Source organism: Carya illinoinensis, chromosome 10 (genome assembly GCF_018687715.1).
Source record: "Carya illinoinensis cultivar Pawnee chromosome 10, C.illinoinensisPawnee_v1, whole genome shotgun sequence".
In the NCBI taxonomy this organism is placed as follows: Eukaryota; Viridiplantae; Streptophyta; class Magnoliopsida; order Fagales; family Juglandaceae; genus Carya; species Carya illinoinensis.
Genome location: NC_056761.1, coordinates 10,851,964 through 10,876,838, shown reverse-complemented (window position 1 = coordinate 10,876,838; position 24,875 = coordinate 10,851,964). Strand labels below are relative to the sequence as shown.

Here is a 24,875-nt window from a genome sequence, read left to right as displayed (position 1 = left end):
AAATTTTATTTTATTTTATTTATATATATATATATATATATATATATATATATATATATAAATTTCAGATTTAATCATTTAAAAAATTTTTTAAAAAAAAATTTCCACGTTTTGCAACTTCAAAGAACATTTCTCTACTTTCTTATTATTAAAGAAACAGATAAAAGTTGAATAGACCGAAAATAAGAAAGAGTCCATCTTCTTCCTCCGCTCCTTAGTCATCGTACCTTCTTTTCAGTTGAAAAGCGGTACAAACTCGTATACGGGTTTTCCTCTTCAATTCCAATTAATCCAATTCTTCTATATCTCTGTTGAATTCAACAAGATACTAATTAAATCAACTATAAGTTTGATATCGGATTCCTGCTCTTAGATCTCTCTCTGCTTCACTTTTGGATCTGTTCGTGTTCGTATCCTATCGAATTGGGACTTAACTAGATCCGAAGAAGAAGTAGGTAGAACTAGAAGCAGAAGCAGGAGGAAATGGACAATGCGGATATTGAGAGCGCGGATGAAGAATTCCCGGGTCGGATAGGCGGACGCAAGTACCGGCCCGTTGTGGCCAACGATCGCGTCGTGCTCGAGATGTCCTCCATGGATCCTGGATCTTCCTCCCCCGCCTCCGAAACCTTCTCCGATCTCCAAGCTTCCCTCAAGTACCACCTCTCTCTCTATATGAGTATATTTGTTAGATGCAAGTTGTCTCCATAATGTGTAATGAAGCTTATGCAACTGTCACTGACCGTGTGTGATGGGACTGGTGACTCTAGTTTTATTTCTTCATGTGTAGAATCTGTTTTACTGCTTAAAACTTAGTTCTTCATATAATTTTCCCTTTAACTGCTCGTGAGTTTCGCTTCCGCTTGGTACTAGGCACTAGCCTTAAAGATAGACGGTATAAACATATTATTTCGTAGGGCCATATTCTGTATATATGAAGTTTATGAAATAAACCACTTGTATGAGTTCTACCTTTGAACCTGAACTCACTATTTAACAATAATGTTCTGATTAGTTTTTGGCTTTTCATAGAATCTATCAAATTTTGTTTACTGTATGCATCGGAGCAACCATTTCAGATCCACCTATCCATTATTTCGTTTTGGAAGATCTTCTTAATCCCTCCTATGTATTCCCCCCATAAGTGACCTGAATGCTTCATTCCCTTTTATAAACTCCATTTGTATTCCTCTTTTTTAAAAACACGGAAACAAATTATAATTTTCAAGTCACAAGTTTCTTTTCTTTCCATTCATCCATCTGTAGTTATTAACTCCCAAACACACAAGGAGAATACCAATTACATATTTAGAAAAATTCTGTTTGTAAGCTAGTGTGTAAAGCACACTCTCCATGCCCTTGACATGGCAAAACTCGATTTACAAGAGAAATTTAAAATTCAAATCTCTTACAAATTAAATCCTGCCAGGTCAATGGTGTAAAGATTGTATTCTCCACACCTGCTTATAAAGTAGAAGTCCTCTTTATTATATGACCTAGATCTATTTAGTCATAAAGTCTGATTTTTTATCTACATTTTGACAAAAGAGAACTCAAAGAACTTAAGAGTGCCAAATTTTACCTAAGAATTTCCCAATCTCTTTTATCTCTTTGTAGCAGAAAAATCAAAGCGGGGACTGAGGCAACTGCGAATACAGATTTGAAAGAAGAGTCTTTGCCGACACATGGGCAAGCCAATGGACCCCAGGGAGAGTCGAAACTGGAATTGTTTGGTTTTGATTCTCTTGTCAATATCCTCGGTCTTCGGAGGTCTGGCACTGTGCTTATCCCTATTGTTTCTGAATTTACTCTATCACTTTGTTCAATGATGTTAAGATTAAGTTTATATATTCCAGTATGACAGGGGAGCCAATTCCGGCACCCTCAAGTCCTAGAGATGGTGAGGATGTCGCTATTACCAATGGGCAACCAAAGGTATATACTGTTTTGTTGAGCAGTTTACTATTTGCTTGCACAAGCTATTCTTCTGTTTGTTGGGGTGTGCTTTGTTTTGACAGAAATGGTTTGTTCATTTGATGGTTTGAAATAGCAGCTTAATAATTTATAAATTAAAAGAACACTTTTATTTTTCTAACCAATGGAAGTTGAGAACATCCTTGAGGTTCTTATTGTGGTGTTAACTAAGAAAGTATGATATAGGTAAATGACTGGTCTTTCTTTCCTTGATTTAATTTTAATAGAGCCTTGTTTGGTGAGTGAAACTCGGTGCAAATTGTTTCTAAAGATTGAATTTATGTGTGAACTGGATGGATATTTGTTTTGGCATATGTTGCAATTGTTTTGCTTGAAAATTGACTTTGGTCATGAATATTGTATCACGTGATCTTGGGTTCCTTTACCTTTGGTAGTGCACTGTACTATTGTTCTGATGCCCTTTTGTCTTTTGATTTGCATCTGTATGCAGCGTGCTGATCTCAAACTGGGTACCCTGATGGGTGTATTTGTCCCCTGCTTGCAGAGCATACTGGGAATTATCTACTACATCCGATTTTCATGGTGACTCTCATATTACCTGATGTTTCTTATGCCCTAATTGCATTGTAATTTAGGTTGTGTAAAGGGAATTATAGGTTGAGAGTATAATCATTCTCAGTTGCCAATGCTATTTCTAATTTAAGATAAGCAATGTTGCCAGAATTTCTGTAAAAACAGTTTCTTCACAAATTATATGTTCATAGATATTGAACTAAACCTAATTTAGTGCATTTTCATTTTTGTTTCCCAGCAAGTGTGGGTGAACCTAATTGAAAATGCAACTCCTTGGATGGGAAATGCTGGGTCACTTTTTTTTTAATGCAGAACTTATGACTGTTCACAATGTTAATGTACTGAATATGAAAATTCATTAGAACATTAATGAACAAAAAATAATCTTAAGAACATAGAAGAGGATAAGTGGCATTTTCTCGACACGTTAGATGTGTGAGGGGATGACTTCCGAATCAGATGCTGGCATGGTATTTGGTGTGGAGATAGGACCCTTCAAGTGCATTTCCTGCTCTATATAGGATTGCGTGTGACTAGGAGGCCTTGGTGGATGAGTTATTGGATATTTTGGGTGGTTTTCTTCAGGGGAACATTAATTTCCTCAGCGCTGCCTGCGATTGGGAAGTTGGCGTTTTTTTAGAATTATTCAGCTTATTTTACTTCATGGGATTAAGAAATCAAGAGGTAGATAAGATGTGGACTCCCTATGAAGTTCCTGTTCTTTGTTTAGTAAGTATAGATACCCTTCTTGTTCAAGTTAAGAGTTATTTTATTCTCAAGCTGGTGTGTAGAGGACACCATCCACATCACTTAAATGGTAAGATTTGATTTGTAGGATTCAATTTTAAAATTTATCTTCCAAATCAAATTATGCCATATAAGGACTTTACTAGATGTGCTCTACACTTTGGCTTGAGAACATAATTTTTTGGTTCGTAAACCCACCTAATTGTTTTCAGCCTTTTGTTTGACAAGAAAGGAAAAAAGAAGAGAAAAAGATGTTAGACATGGTATATTACGATGTCTTTACATCTCTCTCTCTCTCTCTCTCTCTCTCTCTCTCTCTCTCTCTCTCTCTCTCTCTCCCCACTTCTCCTTAGATACATAATGTAACTTGGAATGCTCTATATTGACTTATCTTTAACTGGATATGGATTGTAATTGCATCTTCAGCTGTATATCTTTACCGTATCGTTTGTAAACATCTGAATTTAATTTGTTGCCTTTTCTTGTTCGGCCAACTACACGTAGTGATTTCTTTTATAATTGCAGGATTGTTGGTATGGCTGGCATAGGCGAGTCACTGTTGCTGGTTTCTTTCTGTGGTTTGTGCACTTTTCTGACTGGAATATCACTGAGTGCTATTGCCACTAATGGGGCAATGAAGGTAGAACATTGTTTGCAAGCAACCTATTAGCTTTGCTTGTGTCTTATTGCAGTTGGATTGATGACTATAAATCATGACAGAAGAAAAAATGGCTAGTTCTTCCAATTATATTTATTAATCATGCTATAGAAAAGCTCTTTATTATCTTTTGGAGGCCAGTGTTGGAGAATAATTGTCCACAAGGGTTTCTCCATGACTAACTTATTGGCTGTTAACATGTTATTATGTGTGAGTGACGAATAAATTGGGATAGTTTGTTATTTCTAAAGTTACGAGGGAATTTGGAGTTTTTTCTATATACTACCATTAGATACAACTCATCCTCATGTGGGATTAAACTCGTAGCTTGACCTTCCAACTCTCATATACGGGAGAGGAGATGTCCTTTTGTTCTTAGATCATTACGACGTTTGTGAGAAAGGAAAAATTGCATTTATTGAATAGTTTATAGTGGGATTCTTCAATTCATATTGGTACTGCATATTGCAGATAAAACCTGGCTTAGATAAGCTAAGCGCAGACTAATACAATGGATGTGCTAAAGCGCAACGGCTTTCTAAAGCTCAATTCCTTGCTTGTTGGGATGAGTATCCTATTTTGAGGAAGCCGGCTGAGCTCGATTAACATTTTCTAGATGTGTTTCCGGGTATATTGCACAGGCTTTTGGTTTATAATTCCTAGCTTATAGTTCAGGCGTATTACTTCATTATATTGTTTATTGCATAGTTCATAAGATAATATACCTCGGGAATGAGAACTCACTTGCTTCACATTTTTTACTGTGTTCTATTGGTGAATTTTCACTTTCACCAGATAGGTCATGTTCAAATTAATGCCAAGTGATCTTAGTTTATTTACTTTGCTTTTAGGGTGGGGGACCTTACTATCTCATTGGTCGTGCCCTTGGTCCAGAAGTTGGAGTTAGCATTGGACTATGTTTTTTCCTTGGCAATGCAGTTGCTGGAGCTCTGTGAGTGTATTCTATGAACTTAAATCTGATAACACCATGATATATATGGTTGACAGTTGACATCCTTGAGAAGAATGGAGTTTGGGAATGCAATAATTGTTCTACTTTTGATTACTTTGCCTATTTTATGAATACAGTTTAGTCGTTGACTTTGTGCTTTCATTTGCTTGTGGTTCTAGGTATGTGTTGGGAGCTGTTGAAACCTTTCTGAAAGCTGTGCCTGCTGCTGGGATTTTTAGAGGTTACCATTGAGATTTTGTTGCGAATTTTCTGGGTCTTTTTTTAGATAATATTCTTGAGCCTCCTTGTATCCATCTCTAGCTCCTAACTGTAACTAGGTGTTCTCGGTTGTTTACTTTCTGCGTATTTGGGCTATGCCTAGTTCTTGATTTAATAAAACTCTATTTTTAATCTTTTTTTTTTTTTTTTTTTTTTTTTTTTTTTTTTTTTTTTTTAAGATAGTATTCAACAGCCTTTGACTTCAAACCAATTGTTGATCAATGATACTTTTGAGTGCTTTGGTCTATATTGCTCCTACGTAGTTAGGACATTCTTTGTACTGAACTTGGCATTTGCCTATTCTTTTATTAATATACTTTCTTACTTATCAAAAAAAAAAAAAAAACGTTTTTACCAACTACAGCTGTGTGGTAATAGTACTGTCATTGCAAACTCTGACATTGTGGCATGATGCCAACATTGCTGTATATTGGCATGCTGTATATTGGCATCATAGGTCCAGCTTGTTATGGGGATAATTATAAGTCCACTGTTTCTTCTCCTTGACAGATGGAAAGGTTGTTTACCATGTAAATGGTTGTGCCTTTCAAGTCGTTCCAGAACGTTGACCTTTGTTGAATTATGATACCAAAGATCTTTCACTTTTAATACTTCCTTCCATTCTGTGGGCAGGGCAATAGTTTGTAACAGAGTAAATGTCCGTGACCTTCTACTTTCAATTGTAACCTCTAGCTAGGTCTTCTCATGTATGCTACCCGTGTATGTGGGCATTGCCTATTTCTATGAATATACTTTCTTGATTACCTATAAAAAAGAAAAAAAAAAAAATTCCTTCCATTCTCCACATGTTTAATAATAATAATAAAAAATAAATAAACCCCGGGGGGGGGGGGGGGGGGGGGGGGGGGGGAGAACATCCACCACATTTTTTAGCCCCTTATTGTGTGCACAAATATCTTTGTGGAGCTTATTCTATATATGCATTTGTTTGCTTTTTATGACATTCACACTCTTTATAGTGGAATTGTTAACAATTGTTTTTGGTAGTTGGTACCGATAAGCCAAGCATGCCATCAGTGATATTAAAAAGTGTATCTTGTATTAATTTGTTTATATATATTTTCATGTGCTCCCTGCAGAAACCATCACAAACGTTAATGTCACAGCAGTTGGGCCAGTAGAAAGTCCAAGTTCACACGACCTGCAAATTTATGGGATTGTTGTGACTATCATCCTATGCTTTATTGTATTTGGTGGTGTGAAAATCATCAATCGGGTTGCACCTGCTTTCCTTATACCTGTTCTGTTCTCGCTGTTCTGCATATTCATTGGGATCTTTTTGGCAAGGAAGGATAAACCTGCGAGTAAGTGTATTTTTAAATTTTCATGATTTGCGGATGACCTCTCTCTCTCTCCCCCTAAGTGAACTTATTTAGCATTACTCTATGCGGCTTATTGCAAAAGAAGAACTGCAAACGTGATGGTAATGCTATCAGTTCTTACGTCGAAATTATCAATAGGCATGCCAAAGAGCCTTTTGGTCGAATTTTATCAAGTGTCCTGATCTTGTTGGTCCTTTCTGGACCCACAGTAGATACAAATTTGGGGGAGAATCCTTTGTCAGGCCTCCTCCTTGGTGTGTCAGTTTGAAGACATCGCCTATTTTAATCTGGGAGATTAGATGTCATTGTGGAAAAAAAAAGATGTCATTGTGGAGTTCTTAGATTGATACTCTTCTCTATTTGGGAGACTTGAGACACCTGATATCTCATAGTTATAAGCAGTACTATTGTGCCCACTCTTGCTGTTGAGGTGCCTTCTGGCTTAGTTGCCTTTTGGGTCAAGATCGTTTGACTACTTTTCCTGATTTCTCTTTTCAGCAGTCTCTTTCGATTGAGAAAGTAACCATGGGCTGTTTCTTTGTACCCTAATGGTCATATCATAAGTTGCATGTTTATTCTTGGTTCTTTTTCACAATATTAACTATGCTGTGGAAGTTTTTATCGGATTCGATTGTCCACTTGGCTCACTGTGGACCCTTGGGGAGGTATGGTGTTGGTAGGGGTGTTCACCGATCCTATTGGCTCAGAAAACATCACCTATTTCTGCCTTCTGGCTGACTGGGTTTGGAAGTGAGTCCCCATCTAAGCCAAACCGAATCTTCTGGTGGTCATTGAGCTGAACTGGAGTTTGAAGCCAGCTTGCAGAAGTTTGGGCTGTCTAATTTCTTTTCCTTTCCTCATTTATTGGCTTTGGATCCCACACACATCTCAAGTGAAAAGAGTCTTCTGACTATCAAACCCTGAGGTGCACTTGCCAGAAACTCTTTGCCAAGGGCCTGTGCACCCCCGAGATTAGTTGTGACTTTGTTCTCGGACATCCTGTGACAATAAAAAAAAAACTCTTCTAACTATCAAGCCATTGTGTGTTGGAAGCTGACATGTTGAGTCAGATTGAGTTGAGTTGGGTGGAGCAGATTTTCAAGCACTAACTCACCCAACCAGCCAGTGATATATTATTTGTTCTATCTCTTCACATTGTGGTTATCCATTGCATCTTTATGATGCAAAAACCGGTTTCTTTATAGGCAGATGTTCTTGCTGATCAGATCAGGTGAACTTGGTTGTGGGTTGTATAAGTTACAAGTATGTGTTTATGCTTTAAGTATTATGACACCTTTTGACATTTGTAGCCTTCACTTTTGCTGTTTATTATATATTTGCCTGCTCATGCTTGTATCATCCTTTGCCTTTTCTTGAATTTGTTTGGTAGCGGGATCAGATAAATGATATTCTCTGGAAATATTTGGTACAGTTGGAGTCACAGGCTTGAGTTCGGAAACTTTCAAAGAAAATTGGAGTCCAGGTTATCAGAATACTAATGATGCTGGTGTTCCTGATCCTGAAGGAAGTGTATACTGGAATTTCCAGTAAGCCATAAAACTACTTTTTTGTGGCTTTATAATTGAATCTTGAGTCAATGTTATGAGACATATGTCTGGTGTGTGGATTATATTGTTTAGGGATCTGACGCTATTTCAACAAGATCAATTTTAGGATTTTCTTAGCTCTAGGGTTTGATGGATTGTGGGGCCTCCCAATTATGTATCTCTAATCATGACTAAATGATTCAATGGCTCATCTCTGTTTGCAATTACCTGCATGTCACTTGATTTGCCTGGGCAAGGTCGTATGTCATCATTTGAATTTATTCTCTAAAAATTATTGCTTTGTTGAGGTATTTATCAAAAATAAAAATTATGGCTGTGTTGAGGTGGGATATTTTCATAGACCTTAAGAACTGTAGTAGTAATGCAAATAATCTGATGTATTTGGCTCCTTTCCACCAAAAGTTGCCCTTAATGCTAAGTGACCAAATATGTTGTGCAGCCCCCCATTTTTATCTTTCATTGTTAATTGAATAGCTCCACTAGTTGTTGGTTTTTCTAACAATATTTATTTTCTTACTTTTTCAGTGGATTGGTTGGTCTTTTTTTCCCTGCTGTGACGGGAATTATGGCAGGTTCAAATCGATCAGCTTCACTGAAAGATACCCAGCGGTCAATTCCCATTGGGACATTGGCTGCAACTTTAACAACTACTGCAATGTATCTAGTTTCTGTTTTGTTATTTGGAGCCCTTGCAACCAGAAAGAAGCTATTGGCAGACAGGTATTATGTTCCTTTTAAGTTGTTTTCATTACTTACACATTTATTTTGTACCTTCCTTTGATTCTAGATTTTCACTCATCTCCTACCAATGGTTACATATTTTGCATATTTTCTTCTTATTTTCAGCGCTAGTCTTTGATATGTAATAAAACTTCTTTTAATTTCAGCACTAGTTTGTATTCAGTTATGGGCAAATTTGTAAGGCCCATACCTCCGAGGCCATCTGTCTTTATATTTCATGTATTAACTGGTTAAGAACTTAAAAGTGAACAGAAACGAAGCCAGTTGGCATCTTGTTCCAATATGCACCAAGTGAATAGGTCATGGGTGCAATTCTGTAGGTGTTTCTAAGGGAAAGAAGAAACTGCAATGAAAGATGAGGAGTATTTTTAAGGATGAGCTAGAAAAAGAATTTTGAAGTTCTAAATTTCTGAGTTAGTAGCTTTTTAAAATCTTGGCCAGCAGTATCATCTTTTGGCCTTTTTACTTCATAATTGCATGAGAAATATTTAAACAAACTGCTGCAGAGAACTTTTCGTGAGAATTCTATAACCAAAGGGCAAATACTCGTCCATTACATCACCCAGCCGTACTATTTTACTGTGCTCTTGCATGTTTTTTTTTTTCTTTTTGTTGTGGGGGGGTGGGGAGGTTGTACGAAGAATTGAACATTCTTGAAAGCACCTGAGTTCAGTGGACAACCATTTTGGTTTTTGTGGAAAGAGAATGGTCGTTCTATTTTGTGAAAATTTTTATTGATGAAAAGCACATTAAAGGAACTAGGAAAATAAAAGGAGGGTAAAAAAGAGCAGTTTCAAGGGGATGACTTGCTTTTATGCCATTTCAGAGTTTGACATCCATGAGAAGAAGTGAAGTCTTGGGATAAAGTTGGATGAAAATGATAAGGTGGGAAGGCGTACTTGGAGCCCATCGTTTTTTTTTTTTAAATTTTTTTGTAAAAGAAGAAAAGCTTATTAGCATGTCACCGGATCTTCTTCTCTTTAGAACCCTTTTGTTTTAATTCATTATTTATTATTTTCTATTGATTTCTTTAAGGTTTTGACCCTTTCTTATATTGGGAATTTCTGGCAAGGAGGTTTTGGAAAAGTTCTTCTACATACCTTCTGCGGTATGTTTTCTTTGAAAAAAACTTTAGGGATTTTAGGAAAAATTCTTCACTTCCAATCCAATTATCTTTTATGCCAAAACCATTTTTCATCTTTCAAAAAAAAAAATTTAATCTAATCATTCACAAAAACCCAAAAAAATGCATCTCGCAAAATTTTTTTTGAGCTTTTCGATTTTACCTTTCAACTTTTGCAAACCCAATATAAAATATAAAAAAAAAACTTCATAAAAGTTGTGTATAAAACTTTTCATTCTACCTACTCACTTTCACAACTCCATACAGTACGCATCTCAAATTTTTTCAAGAATCCTAAAAGGTTTCAGAATTTTTTTGCTTACCAATCATTTAAGTTTTCTCTGTCATTGCTCACAACATTTTTTGAGTTCATAGAAGCTGTCAGGTTTAAAAGTTTTGAATTGACATAGTTAATGAAGAATACAAGAACTAACTGGAAGATAGTTTGTCGAAGGTTAGATAGTCATCTTTGAAGAATAATCTTTGCAACATTGTAGAATAATCTGTCTTCAGGAATGTGACGCCACAAAGAATGTCGTTGAGTTTATACACAAACAGTATTTATTCAGGTTATGGCACCGATTTGTCAATGTGTACGACACTTAAAAGAAAATTTTTGGATGAATATTAGTCAAGTAATAAACTACTTTGACTTGAAAATTTTTGGATGAATATTAGTCAAGTAATAAACTACTTTGACTGCGTGAAAGCTGAAATGGAATTATTCTGCAGGCTACTTATAGCTACAGTTGCTTGGCCTTTTCCGGCCATCATTTACATTGGAATCATTCTTTCAACATTAGGAGCTGCTCTTCAGAGCCTGACAGGTGCCCCGCGCCTTCTTGCAGCAATAGCCAATGATGAAATCCTTCCTATTCTTAATTACTTCAAGGTTGCAGATGGCAGTGAGCCTCACATTGCTACCCTCTTTACTGCATTCATCTGTATTGGGTGTGTCGTAATTGGGAACCTGGATCTTATCACACCAACTGTCACTATGTTTTTTCTTCTGTGTTATGCGGGTGTGAACTTATCTTGCTTCCTTCTGGATCTTCTAGATGCTCCCAGCTGGCGTCCTCGGTGGAAATTTCACCACTGGAGCCTCTCTCTTCTTGGAGCATCACTTTGTATAGGTGTGTTTCCTTGTCGCATATATCATTCTTATTTTTTTTCCAATTATCACTGCATTGTTTATAAATGAGGTTTTGGCAAGCCAAAAAAGGTCCAGTGAAAGCATTGGCAAGAGAGGTCCTTGGTGCTAGCTGTTCAGCCTTCGACATTCTCATTATAAATTATGTTGTTAAGGTGCATGCTTGGGTTGGGATCTCCTTCACTTTAATATGCCTATTTGCCAAATATGTTCTGTTATTTGCAGCAGATGCTTTCAGAAACATTATCGTCCATTTATTGAACAGATCGGATAAAGTGTAGAATTTCTTGGGGAATTGTGGGCTTAAAAATGTTGGATAAATTTGCATGTTTGAGGAATACAATGCTTAAAAAGGCCACTTGAAGTTCAAACCTATGTTGTCATATGTTTAACTTAGGTGCATTTGAGAGAATAGCTTCTCCAGGCAAAATTTTGCATTGTGTGTGTTTCTGTGCATGTGTGTAGCCAGTGCAAGTATGATACCCACTGATTATCATGTTTATGTGCTGTTTTTTTTGTTTTGCATGCAGTGATAATGTTCTTAATCTCTTGGTCATTTACTATAGTGGCTCTAGCCCTTGTAAGCCTTATATATTATTATGTGAGCATTAAAGGAAAAGCCGGTGACTGGGGTGATGGTTTCAAGAGTGCATATTTCCAGCTAGCTCTTCGCAGTCTTCGATCGCTAGGAGGTGCGTATGCTTCTGAAAAGATTATACCAAGTCTTAATACTCTTGATTAATGGTCTCCATATCTGACTGCATTATGGAGATACTGTGTGCTGTTTGCTATAAAATTGGATAGGGCTTGCACTCCTTGGTCTGTATATTCTGCATGAGTGTACTTATCGGTCCTTGTATTTATCATGCATTTTCATTTGTTGTTGAACTCTTACAATATATTTGCAGCAAGCCAAGTGCACCCGAAGAATTGGTATCCTATCCCCCTGGTGTTCTGCAGGCCGTGGGGGAAACTGCCAGAAAATGTACCTTGCCATCCAAAACTTGCTGACTTTGCAAACTGCATGAAGAAAAAGGGACGGGGAATGTCTATCTTTTTCTCCATTCTAGATGGAGACTATCATGAACTTGCCGAAGAAGCCAAGGCTGCCTGCAAGCAGCTAGGTACCTACATCGATTACAAGCGTTGTGAAGGTGTAGCTGAGATAGTTGTAGCACCTAGTATGTCTGAGGGCTTCCGTGGTATTGTCCAAACCATGGGACTCGGCAATCTCAAACCAAACATTGTGGTGATGCGGTACCCTGAAATATGGCGTCGTGAAAACTTAACTGAAATACCTGCCACCTTTGTTGGAATAATAAATGACTGCATTGTTGCAAACAAGGCAGTTGTTATTGTTAAAGGTCTTGACGAATGGCCCAATGAATATCAGAGACAATATGGTACGATAGATTTGTATTGGATTGTGAGAGACGGTGGTCTCATGCTTCTCCTCTCTCAGCTCCTTCTTACCAAGGAGAGCTTTGAGAGTTGTAAGATACAAGTCTTTTGCATAGCAGAGGAGGATTCTGATGCAGAGGGGCTCAAGACTGATGTGAAGAAGTTTCTGTATGATCTTCGGATGCAAGCTGAAGTGATTGTTATAACGATGAAATCATGGGATCGACAAGTAGAGGGTGGGTCTCAGCAAGATGAATCATTGGAGGCATTTACAGGCGCACAGCACCGGATTACTAGATACTTAACAGAGATGAAGGCAACAGCTGAGAGAGAAAGAACACCACTGATGGCTGATGGAAAGCCAGTTGTTGTGAATGAGCAGCAGGTGGAAAAGTTTCTTTACACGACTCTGAAGCTGAATTCAACAATACTGAGATACTCAAGAATGGCTGCAGTTGTGCTTGTGAGCTTACCAGCACCTCCAGTGAACCACCCGGCATATTTCTACATGGAGTACATGGATTTGTTGGTGGAGAATGTCCCCAGGCTTTTGATGGTAAGAGGATACCGTAGAGATGTTGTAACTCTATTCACGTAGTTGTCAGTGGAATGCATTTCTGGACTGTAATTTACTTCATTTCTCATCTATTGTTTATAGTTTTGGTTCTTCCCCTTTCTCTAAATGTCACATTCATTTCTTTTGTCCGTCTTTCTTGCTAAAAGTGGCATTTGTTCTTTCATTGACATATCTAGAAATTTTGGAATCACAGTCCTCGAAATTTTGGAATCACAGTCCTTTTGGGGGAGTTCATAAATACGTAGTTTAGACTCTAGAATCAACTTTGTACTTTTTTGGGCTAGTGAGGTGAGATTGAGACTTTCTTTCTGTGGAACTTCAAGATATATTGATGATTTTATGCAAATATGCATGGACACCATGCTTCATTTTTTTGGTAAGTAATGGATACCATGCATTTTAATGGAGCATGGATGACTCTCTCTCTCTCTCTCTCTCTCTCTCTCTCTCTCTCTCTCTCTCACACACACACACACACACACACACACACACACACATGCCATGTTTGATATGGAGGAGGAAAGGAGTACCGGGCAGGGAGAAGGTGGAGGGGCTTCTACCTGATCATCGCCCCTCTCCAGATCAACAGCAGTGAAAAGAACTAGCAGGGTTGAGTTTGAAGAGAGGTTTCAAACGCGAGAGATGAAGACGGTGTATGAACAACGATTAGTCATCTACTATTATTATTATTATTATTTTGATAAAACAAACAATTTCATTTGAGATAAATCAATTACAGACATTTATCAAACCATATGATTTGAGAAAGAAATTTTGGAATACAATCTCACCACATTTCTATACTATCAACCCTCCAACCATATCTAACCAGTTGATGTGCTGCCCCATTCCCCTCCCTATGCACGAGAGAGAACACAGGTTGCAAAACAGTAGGTTTTGTTCGGGTGTGTGCAAATTTTGGTATTTATGGGACTTTTGGAAAGAAGCACTTCATTTATTTTCATTTATTTCAATTGATGAATGTTAGTGTTCATCATATCTATAGAAAAACAAATATGGTTGCAGATTTTCTTGCAAAAGAGAGTGAGGTTGGTGTAACGTTCTTGATACCAAGAACAGTAGCCCAGATGCCAAGATCAGCAACCCAGTTTCCCACTAACTCAAAACTTCAAGAATCACATGGATGATGAAGTTACACACAGAGAATGATAAGCAAAGAACCAACACAAGAACACATAGATTGATCAAATGCAAGACTCTATCATGAACCTTGACAGAGAACTTTCGAGGAGTTCTCAACCTCCAAACTCAAATTATCCACGATGATTCAAGATGCCTTTTATAAGAGTAGCTTATACTTTTATAATTGCAAAATGCTGAAATTATAAAACGCAACAATTAAAACTCTAAACGCATACTTACTCCTACACTTAAAACGCCTCGTTTAACTAAAGCTGAAAATGCAAGAAACAATACAGGAAACGACATACTCATTAACCTAAATAGCTTAACGGCATTCTCATCAAAACTGATCGTTTCATTAAAAAGCTTTCCCAACTACATTTCGTTCCGCCTTGGTCTATTTCCTTCCCAAAAGCCGTTAAGTTTGTTACTCCTTCAACTAAGCTACTACACCACACTTGTTACTCAACAGTCACACAGACCAATCAGCACTCAAGCCACTTTCTTCTTCAAACCTTGACCCCAAGCACCCGTTACAGTTGGCATTTGGATTTTTGGGGTGAGGAGTTTAGGGAGAGACCTCTTTGTGGCCTTGTAAAAAGGGGTCTTCCGCATATTAGGCGCTAGTTTATTGTATTTGTGGCTTTCCTCCACTTTAATGAAGCCTTGAATTTTTTTTTTTTCAAAAAAATGTCTTTGAACTTCTGGCGGAAACAGTGCCGATAGAATCCAGCGCATATTGTTCTGCTGCAAAGACTCCAGTAGAAACGGTCAAACGGGCACTCGCTTTCCACCATATTATTATCACCATCATCATCATCATCATCATTATTATTATGTCCTTAATTGATTAGTAGAAACGGGCCCAGAGTATATTATTATTATTAGCTAGCCTGCCTATATCTCGTACGTGATTTTTTTGGATACCATTATATATATATGTATGTATGTATATATATACACAGGTAACACTTTGGTTTCGGCTGTCATTACTCATCAATCCCTTCTACTATGGGATTCATGTTAATATTGATTGGACTTCTCTCTCTCTCTCTCTCTCTCTCTCTCTCTCTCTCTCTCTCTCCACGTATTTATATATAACTCTATATAGATAGTTCTTGTTATCAACGAAAAATTAATCTTCCAGCCGTTCGGTATCCTAGCTGCCATAGCTTCACAAATACAATCAACCGAGGTTCTTGTCGTTTTTATATATTAAAAAAAAAAGAGAGAGAGTTTCATGGTGTGTGTTTTCAAGTGGTATTAATTAAGTAGAGGTTGTGATCATCAAGTTGATTCGTATGTGTGTCTGTTATGTAATTTGTTTGGCTCTTCGAGAAAATTTAGAAAATTAAAAGAGAGTCCAAATACCAGCTAGCCCTTTTTTCCTACTAATTAATCTTAGAAAGCAAAACTGCATGCAATCATCAACGGAGCCTTCGGCACTTCCTTCATCAGTCACTTGGGGCCGCTAATCTTTCGTACGTACGTTTACGTCATCAAGAAAGGATCAGTTAATTATAAGCTAGCTTCATTTGCACTTTCTTAGCAACCAAACACATATAGAAAGTATTATCGAGATTTGCATGTTTGTGATACGTTACGTTCTGATCATTTACTTCAATTCAAAGAAACTATTGCACTGAGATAAGCACACACACACATACAGGATCACTTTTTCTTCATTTCCTAGTTCCCATTCTGAAAAACAAGGAAATAAAATAAAATTAATACATTATTGGGCCCTCGACGGTTTTGTACTTAAATTTATCCATAATATAGAAATTTATAGTCGTCGTTTCAGTTTCAGTTTGTGCATGTTAGCATGGAGGTGAGCAGCGAGACGGGCTCTCAAGTGATCGGAAAAAGATCCCTCATAAACTCGGAAAATGGTTCTCATATTCCCAATAACTCATAATTCCAGAGTTGGGAAAACTATTCCCAAGCACTGTTGGAAATTCCATGGCGGTTGGCAAACAGGGTCACGAGCCGGTCCCATGACCAAATGGAGATGGTGGAGGTGAAGGCTCGGAGCGGGCATGAGATGAAGAAGACACTCAATTGGTGGGATCTTATTTGGTTCGGAATGGGTGCGGTTATCGCTTCGGGTATTTTCGTGCTCACGGGTCTTGAGACCAAGAAACATGCTGGACCTGCTGTCGTGTTGTCTTACGTTGTTTCTGGAGTCTCCGCCTTGCTTTCTGTTTTCTGTTACACCTAGTTTGCCGTGGAGATCCCTATAAAGAATGATAAAGCACAGTGAAGAGGACGAGCATAACAAACCGAATGAGCAAAAACAGAGTGTGGGAATTTTCTGTATTGTATTACTTTGCCATGTACGTACATATGCGTCTATTTATAGTTACAAGATAATGAAAAAATGAGAAATAAAAAATAACCAATATGTATATACAGCTCAGCAAACAGAATAACAAAATGTAAAGTCTTCCACATGCATCATCCTGGATGCGTATCAAACAATTGATGAATTTTCTTCTTGAACTTTAATATCCCGCAAGATGGAGAGTAAATGTTAATGACTCCCATCTTAACATTTACTCTCCATCTTGGTAAGAAGTCGATTGAAAGCTGAAGAATGAAGGGGTTTTGTGAGCAAGTCGGCCAATTGATCAGATGATGAAACATGAGTAGTGATTATTTGGCCTTCAGAAATTTTGTCTCGAACTAGATGACAGTCTAGTTTGATGTGTTTTGTTCTTTTGTGGAATATTGGATTTGTCGCAATGTGCATGTTAGCTAAATTATCACAGTACAACCGAGCAGGTGTAGTGATGTCAATTTTAAGATCATTTAGAAGATATCAGATCCAGGTTAGCTCATAGGTGACAACGACCATTGCACGATATTCCGATTCGACTGATGAACGTGAAATGGTATTTTGCTTCTTTGATTTCCACGAGACTAAGGAACTGTCGAGAAATACTGAAAAACCTGTGGTGGGTCTTCTTGTGTTTGGGCAATTAGTAGCCCAATTGGCATGTGAGAAAGCAATGAGTTCCAGTGTGGATGTTGCAGGAAAAAAAATTCCTTACCTCGGGGTACCCTTCACATATTTGAGAACTTTGACAACAGCATCATAGTGTGGAACTCGAGGAGCATCTATAAATTGACTTAATAAATTGACACTGTAACTTAAGTTAGGTCTAGTGTTGGTCAAATAAATCAATTTGCCAACTAGTTTACGATAAAGAGTTTGATCATGAAAGAGTTCACCAGTATCTTTCTGCAGTTTAATATTCGACCCCATTGGCAAAGGAGAAGGTTTGCAAGATAATAAACCAGTTTCGGCAAGTATATCTAGAGTATACTTGCGTTGACATAATTGGATTCCATTATGTGTTCGGGCAATCTCCATCCCAAGAAAGTATTTGAGTGACCCCAGGTGTTTGATCCGAAACTTGGTTGCCAAAAACTGCTAGATTGAAGTGCTTGAAGCTGCATTAGAACTCATCAAGATTTTGTCAACGTAAATGAGTAATGCAACAAATGAAGTAGATGTGCTCTTGGTGAAAAGGCTGTAATCAACCTTTGAATGCGTGAAATCGAATTCAACAAGAGTAGAGGTAAACTTAGTGTTCCATTGGCGCGAAGCTTGGTGCAGACCACATAAACTCTTGCGAAGATGACATACTTGATTGGTTTTAGCCGCTGGATGACCAAGAGGTGGTTGTATATAAAGTTCTTCATCAAGACTGCCAAGAGAAATGCGTTATTGACATCCAGCTGCTGGAGATCCTAGCCTTTGATGGTAGTAATGGCTAGCAAGCATCGAATGGAGACATGCTTAGCCATAGGTGAGAAGGTTTCTTGAAAATCAATTCCTTCTCATTGGGTAAAACCTCTTGCCACCAACCGAGCCTTAGCTTGTTCTACAGTTCTGTCAGCCTTGAACTTATATTTGTAAATCCATTTGCAATCAATTGGTTGCTTTCCAGGAGGTAAATCCACGATGGTCCAGGTCTCATTCAACTCAAGAGCCGTAAGTTCTTGATTCATTGCCTCACGCCATATCAAGTGTTTGACAGCTTGTGTATAAGATGTTGGTTCGGTATGGAGAGAAATGGAAGTGGTGAAAGCACAAAATTGGGGTGACAAAGATGCGTAAGAAAGAACAAAAGAAAGAGGGAAATGAATAGACTTACCTGAGGTGGTCAAAGATGTAGGAACCATCATCTTGGATGTCGTGGCGTGAGGATCATGTGTAACAACATGGTGAAAATGATAGTCGCGAAGATATTCAGGGGCTTTTCGTGTATGGGTTGATCTTCGTAGTGGGAGAGGGGTGGTGTTAGGAGGGCTGGGTTGAGATAGAATTTGGTCTATGAGTGTGGGTTGAGTGGGTTGGGAAGATGAGAGATCAATTGTGGGTGTGGAATTGTGTAGGTTGACTAAGTCGTTGGGTTGTAAGTGTGATGGGGTGGGAGTTGGGTCTGTAGTGGGGAAGTCCGTGGGTTGAGTGGGTGGATTGGGAGGGAAATCTGGATAAATAAATGGGTTGGTGTAAGTGTCAACAATGATGGGTGGAGAGGATTGGGTAGATAAGTCAATAATGGTGGCTATTTGTTTAAGTGGAAAAATACTCTCATGAAAAATGACGTCTTGTTAAATGAAGATATGATTAGTGTTAAGGTCGAGTAGCTTATATCCTTTTATGCCGTATGGACAACCAAGGAATAAGCATTTTCGGGCTTGTGTGTCGAATTTGTGCCGGTTGTGAGAAAGGGTGGAGGCATAACACAGGCAGCCGAAAGTCTTGAGGTTGGAGTAGCATGGTTTGATTTTATATAAAAGTTCAAAGGGGGTCTTGTGTTGGAGGAGTGGGGTGGGAAGTCTGTTGATGAGATACACTGTAGTGGCAACAAATTCAGACCAATATTTCATGGCTAAGCCTGACTGAAATTTGAGGGCTCTGGCTACATTTAGTATATGTTGGTGCTTGCGTTCGGTAAAGGCATTTTGTTGGAGTGTAGCAACACAGGTGAGTTGATGGATTATGCCTTTAGAATTGTAGAATGTAGGCATACTAAATTTTGCACCATTGTCGGATCGAAGAATTTTATTTGAGTGTCAAATTGAGTTTCAACCATTGAGAAAAAATTTTGGAGCGAGATGCATGCTTCAGATTTTGTTTTAAGTAAATAAAGCCATGTGCAGTGTGTATATTGGTCAACAAGGGTGAGAAAGTATTTGTAACCATTGTAGGATTAAGTGGGGTTGGGTCCCCAAATATCAACAGAAACAATTTCAAATGGCTTATTTGTTTTTATTCAATTTTGGGAAATGGAAGTTTATGTTGTTTAGCAAGTGGACAGATGTGGCAAGGAGTATCAAGAGCATTAGAATGCCTAAAATAAGAATTCAAATCATGTAAAACGTGCTTAGTCATTGAGCTGTGTCCAAGTCTATAGTGTCAAAGAGTAAATAAATCAAGCTTGGCAACATTATTCACAGAAACTGAAGGTAACGGGGTATGGGGAAAATGGGGTAAACCGTTGGGGTTGGGTTTGGTGAGATGAAGATGATAGAGTCTGTCACGCACCGTCTCCACTCCAATCGTCATCCAAGATGAAAGGGCCTGAATATAACAAGAATTTGAGAAGAAAATTAGGCAACAATTGGAATGATGTGCTAAAGACTTGGCAGATATAAGGTTAAAAGAAAAATTAGGAACATATAAAGCATTATGAAGAATTAAATCAGGGGTCAAGTGCACATCACCAATATGTGTGACAGTGCTAGAATCACCATTTGGAAGCTTTATGGTTTGATGAATAGAAGTAACATTGTGGGTGAAAAATTTGGGGCTACAAATCATGTGATCCGTAGCTCCGATATCAATAATCCATGTGTTGGTTGTATGGGAAATATGATTGTGTGTATGTGTGTGTGATATTGGAAGAAGAAATACCATATGTGAGTGAGGGACTTGCATGGACGTTGTTGGCAATAGGGTTGGAAGCAGCATTTTGAGAGGAATGGAGTAAGACAATGAGTTGACCATGCTGTTCCTAGGTGAGCGATGGATCATTGTTGATTGTATCATGCACAATGGAAGATTGATTAACAGAGGATTTCGACTTGGAATTAGTCTTGTGCCTAGGAGGAAATCCATTCAGTCTATAACATTTTTCTTTGGTGTGTCCAGGTATTTGACAGTGCGAACACATGGGCAAATTTGGATTTGCCTTGAAGCAATGCTCCAAGGAATGTCCATGGATATTTCAGTGAGAACAAAATAAATGTTCTCGACGTGAAGTTGATTGGTTGCGAGAATCTAGTCCTTTGGTGACCATAGCAAGTGGAGCCTGTGCAAGAGTGAGTTGGTGGCGTCGCTCTTCTAGTTGGACCAGGAAGAGAACACGGTTGAGAGGTGGAAGTGGATCATAAAACAAAATTTGAGCACGAATGGCATCAAAAGAATCATCAAGACCCATTAGGAATTGCATCACCTTGCCTCGATGGGTAGATTCCAGCAAACTATTGACTGCTCCACAGGTGCACGTTGGCATTGGTTCATAAATCTCAAACTCGTCCCAATAGCTCTTAAGCTGGTTGTAATATTGGCTAACGAAGTCAGTATTTTGGGTGGATGAGGAGATGACTTTGGTAAGTTGGAAAATGCGAGGGGCATTTTGGATGGAGAATCTCTCGTCTAAATCTGTCCAAACAGCAGTAGCAGTTTCTGCATGAGCAATGCTCGATCTATGTTCGGGACAAACGAATGTAATATCCAAGTGATTATTACATCATTGCAGCGTTCCCAGATGGAATAAAGTGGGTCAAATGTAGTTGTGGGTTTGGAAATCTTTCCATCGAGAATCCTAATTTATTTTTGATATTTAGAGCTCTGCGCATGGTTCTTGCCCAAGTGACATAGTTCTCAACTGTTAGTAAATCGGGAACCAAGGAAGAAGGAGCTAATTCTCCAGGTTGGATGAAGAATGAACTGGCGGGATGGTGGAGTTGGCTTCGGGATTGGAAAGGGTGCAAGAATCAGTCATTGCTATGGTACCATATTAAGAATGATACAGCGCAGTGAAGGGGACGAGCATAACTAACCGAATGAGCAAAAACAGAGTGTGGGAATATTCTGTATTGTATTACTTTGCCATGTACATATGCGTCTATTTATAGTTACAAGATAATGAAAAAATGAGAAATAAAGAATAACTAATATGTATATACAGCTCAACAAACAGAATAACAAAATGTAATGTCTTCCACGTGCATCATCCTGGATGCGTATCAAACGGTTGATGAATTTTCTTCTTGAACTTTAATAATCCCTGTAGCAGGTTAGAGACTTTCAATCGATCATACATCTCTCAATCATCTTTTGTGTTTTTTGGACTAAATGATCATGTGTAAAGTTGCTATGTTTCAGGCGGTTCGTTTTGCCTACCTAAGGGTAGAGCTCGAGCACGGTGATTTTGTGGCCTTCATTGCTGCCGGTAACATCCTTCTCGAGTATGTGATCGGTGGAGCTGCTGCATGTAACACGTTCTTGGACATCATATTTTGCCACTTTTTGCAACCACAAAGCCAATGATTTCCATATCCTAGTCCATTTTCTCCCAGAGGACTGCAGAAAGCTCGACCCCGTTGCCGTTGTTCAATTGTTGTCATTACCACCATCTGTGTCTTCGCCATCCTCAGCACCAAGGGCTCTTCCCGTCTCAATTACATCGCTTCAACTGTCCATCTCATCATCATCATCTTCATCATCATCGCTGGCCTTACAAAAGCTGATGTCAAGAATTACACCCCATTTGTCCCTTTCGGTGTTCGAGGCATCTTTCAGTCTTCGGCCGTGCTATTCTTCGCCTATGTTGGATTTGATGCCGTTTCAACCATGGCTGAGGAAACCAAGAACCCAGTTCGAGACATCCCCATAGGTCTTGTTGGCCCGATGGTGGTTATAACCTTAGTGTACTGTGTGCTAGCCGTGACACTATGCCTCATGCAGCCGTACGCTGATGTTGATGTAGATGCTCCATATTCTGTTGCATTCCAAGCCGTAGGGCTAGGCTGGGCTGGGCCAAGTGTTGAAATCAACCCAAGTGTAAGTGTGAGTGTGAAATAAGTTTGGGTTTGCAGCCACCAACTCATGCTCACCCACCACCACCCACCATCACCTACCATTGTTAGGCCACCCACCCTCTCCAAAGTTAGAAGAAGCTGCAATAGATGGGCTGCTCTTCTCCTATAAATAGGAGAGAGCTCTGATGATAAAATGCAGTGGGTGAAGAGAGACAGAGGAACGTGAGAGAGAGAAATAGAATTTTTAGAGTGTTTTGTAAATCTCGTATAAATTCTATAAAAGAGGCTCCAGTGAACGTAAGCAATTTGTTGAACCACTTTAAAATTGTTTTGTGTGATTTTCAGAGTCGCATGTGCCCATCTTGTGTGCAGTCTCCGACTTGCATAATCTCCCTTCTTGCAAGATTTTTCTTCATACTGTAGTTCACTACCTTCATTCAGCAGGATGAAGGGTCAGTCTCCTAGATCGGAGAAGGAGACCTCAGCAACAGGTTCTCTGATATGTGTCAAGGTCCGTGCGAGACCATTGATTCCTAGTGCAGTAGGAAATGTGTTACCCTGTGTGTATGTGTTGATTAAAGGTACTGTACGTGATGAACTAAAGTTATGCATCACTTTAGTTAGTCTTCTGACTTGAAGACATGAGCTGTAAAATTGCATAGATGATAAGGGATCATGCTGGAGATAGAGCTCGGCATGTTGAGAACCAGTCTCCAAGTTGGAGATTGGTGTGATTGTAGGATTATGGAGCCTGGTTTTGAAAGCTGTAAAGGCACCAGGTAGATTGTTCGCTCGGTTGTGGCTCAAGCGAAGCTCAGTTTGCTCAAGGTGTACATGAGTGCAGACTCATGGACTCGAGTGAAAGAAGAATCCTAGAGAGTTGAGATTGTGCAGTAAAGCACTTGTAAATCTCCTCTGAAGAAAATCCCTTGCAATCTCCGTGGGTGTAGACGATGCTAATGCATTTGAGGATACATTTGGAGAAGCATTTGGACATCCATTTGAAGACATACCTGCAGATGCATTGGAGCGTATTCGATAGCAGAAGTCTCTCATGTCAAAGAAAGATGTGTATTCATTTAAAGAATGAATCAGTTTGCAAGCAGCCTGGTATGACACACTTGGGTGGAGGGGGTGATTGTTGAAATCAACCCAAGTGTGAATTGATCAAGTGTGAATTGGTTGTGGATTTACAGCCACCAACCCCATCCACCAACCACTCACCCACCCACTCACCATTGGAGGCTCACTTGGTCAAGAAGTGTGGCTATTTGTTCCCCATGGTTTCTCCTATAAAAGAAGACAATTTGTGAAGATTAAATCATCCTCACTGCGGTGAGAGATCAAGGGCAGTGGGAGAAGAGAAAGAAAGAGGCATGTGAGGGAGAGAATTGAGAATTTGAAGATTTTTGTAAATCTTGTACAAATTCTATAAAAGAGGCTCCAGTGGACGTAGGCAATTTGCTGAACCACTTTAAAATTGTTTTGTGTGATTTTCGGACAGGCAGGAGGCACAATACCAAGTACATAGTTGCTGCCGGAGCACTGAAAGGCATGACAAGTGCTTTGTTAGTCGGAGCTGTCGGCCAGTCTCGGTATCTCACGTACATTGCGCGCAGCCACATGCTTCCCCAGGTTTTGGCCAAAGTCAATTCAAGGACAGGCACACCCATTTATGCCATGGCTGTCATGCTCGTCCCCACGGTTGCCGTTGCCTTCTTCACAGATCTTCACGTTCTCGCCAACCTCCTCTCAGTCTCCACGCTATTCATCTTCATGCTCGTGGCTGTTGCACTTCTTGTCCGCCGCTATTATGTCAGTGGAGTGACAAAACAGCTAAATTGTGTCGTGCTTGTTGTCTGTCTGGGGCTAATACTTGGGTCCTCGATCGGGACTGCTGCTTACTGGGGTGAAAGTACTGATGATCGCTGGCATGCAGGATACGCAATAACCGGGCCAGTTTGGCTTATCGGGACAGTGAGGCATTGACTTTTCGTTCCACAGGCAAGGAAACCAAAGCTTTGGGGAGTACCATTGGTTCCATGGTTGCCATCAGCCTCGATTGCCATCAACATTTTTCATTTTTTCTTCTTGGATTGATAGATAAAGCATCGTTCATAAGGTTTGGCATTTGGACTGCAATTATCTTGGTTTACTATTTGTTTTTCGGATTACATTTTTCATACGACAAGGCAAAGGCATCTGGGAATCAGAAGAGGATGGAGGAGGATGGTGCAGAGTTGAAGGTGGTGGAAGAGGGCGCTGACTCTTCTGCTACAGGTTCTGCATCAGCAGGTGTGAACCTTAATGGCAATGCTTCTACAGTTGGTGGCAGTTAAATGGCATATGTATGTATGTATGTATGTATGCATGCATGGATGTGTGAAATATGCTTTTAATTATTTTAATTAATCTAAGGATAATGGCTCATGTTCATATATATTATGAAGGGGAGCCAAGATCGTTCCGCTTAATTCCTAGCTCCTCATAGCTAGCAAATTTGTTCATATGGCTGTACGTTCATATGTACGTGCCTAATATCATGATTTCCCACAAGTTAGAGGTGTTCTCTCATGATGAGTAATGCTCGAGTTTTACGTACATGCATGCATGTATGCAGTAAA

General features: G+C 39.0%; 1 protein-coding gene and 1 pseudogene across 2 annotated transcripts; both read left to right on the top strand.

Annotated features, from left to right (window-relative positions):
• The first annotated feature begins 170 nt into the window (after window positions 1-170).
• LOC122279038 (cation-chloride cotransporter 1-like) lies at window positions 171-13,427 on the top strand. 2 transcript variants are annotated; one of them, XM_043089317.1, is made up of 13 exons: window positions 171-656; window positions 1,621-1,770; window positions 1,857-1,935; window positions 2,426-2,517; window positions 3,781-3,895; window positions 4,765-4,865; window positions 5,045-5,106; window positions 6,245-6,469; window positions 7,920-8,034; window positions 8,581-8,775; window positions 10,652-11,052; window positions 11,600-11,761; window positions 11,978-13,427. In XM_043089317.1, the coding sequence occupies exons 1-13, from the start codon at window positions 484-486 to the stop codon at window positions 13,066-13,068; spliced, it is 2,961 nt and encodes a 986-aa protein (XP_042945251.1). In that variant the 5' UTR covers window positions 171-483; the 3' UTR covers window positions 13,069-13,427. The 2 variants fall into 2 exon arrangements, with proteins under 2 accessions (XP_042945251.1, XP_042945249.1); XM_043089315.1 differs by having other exon boundaries at window positions 1,618-1,770.
• A 2,588-nt stretch (window positions 13,428-16,015) lies between these two features.
• Window positions 16,016-24,590, top strand: LOC122278405 (annotated as a pseudogene).
• The last annotated feature ends 285 nt before the right edge of the window (window positions 24,591-24,875 follow it).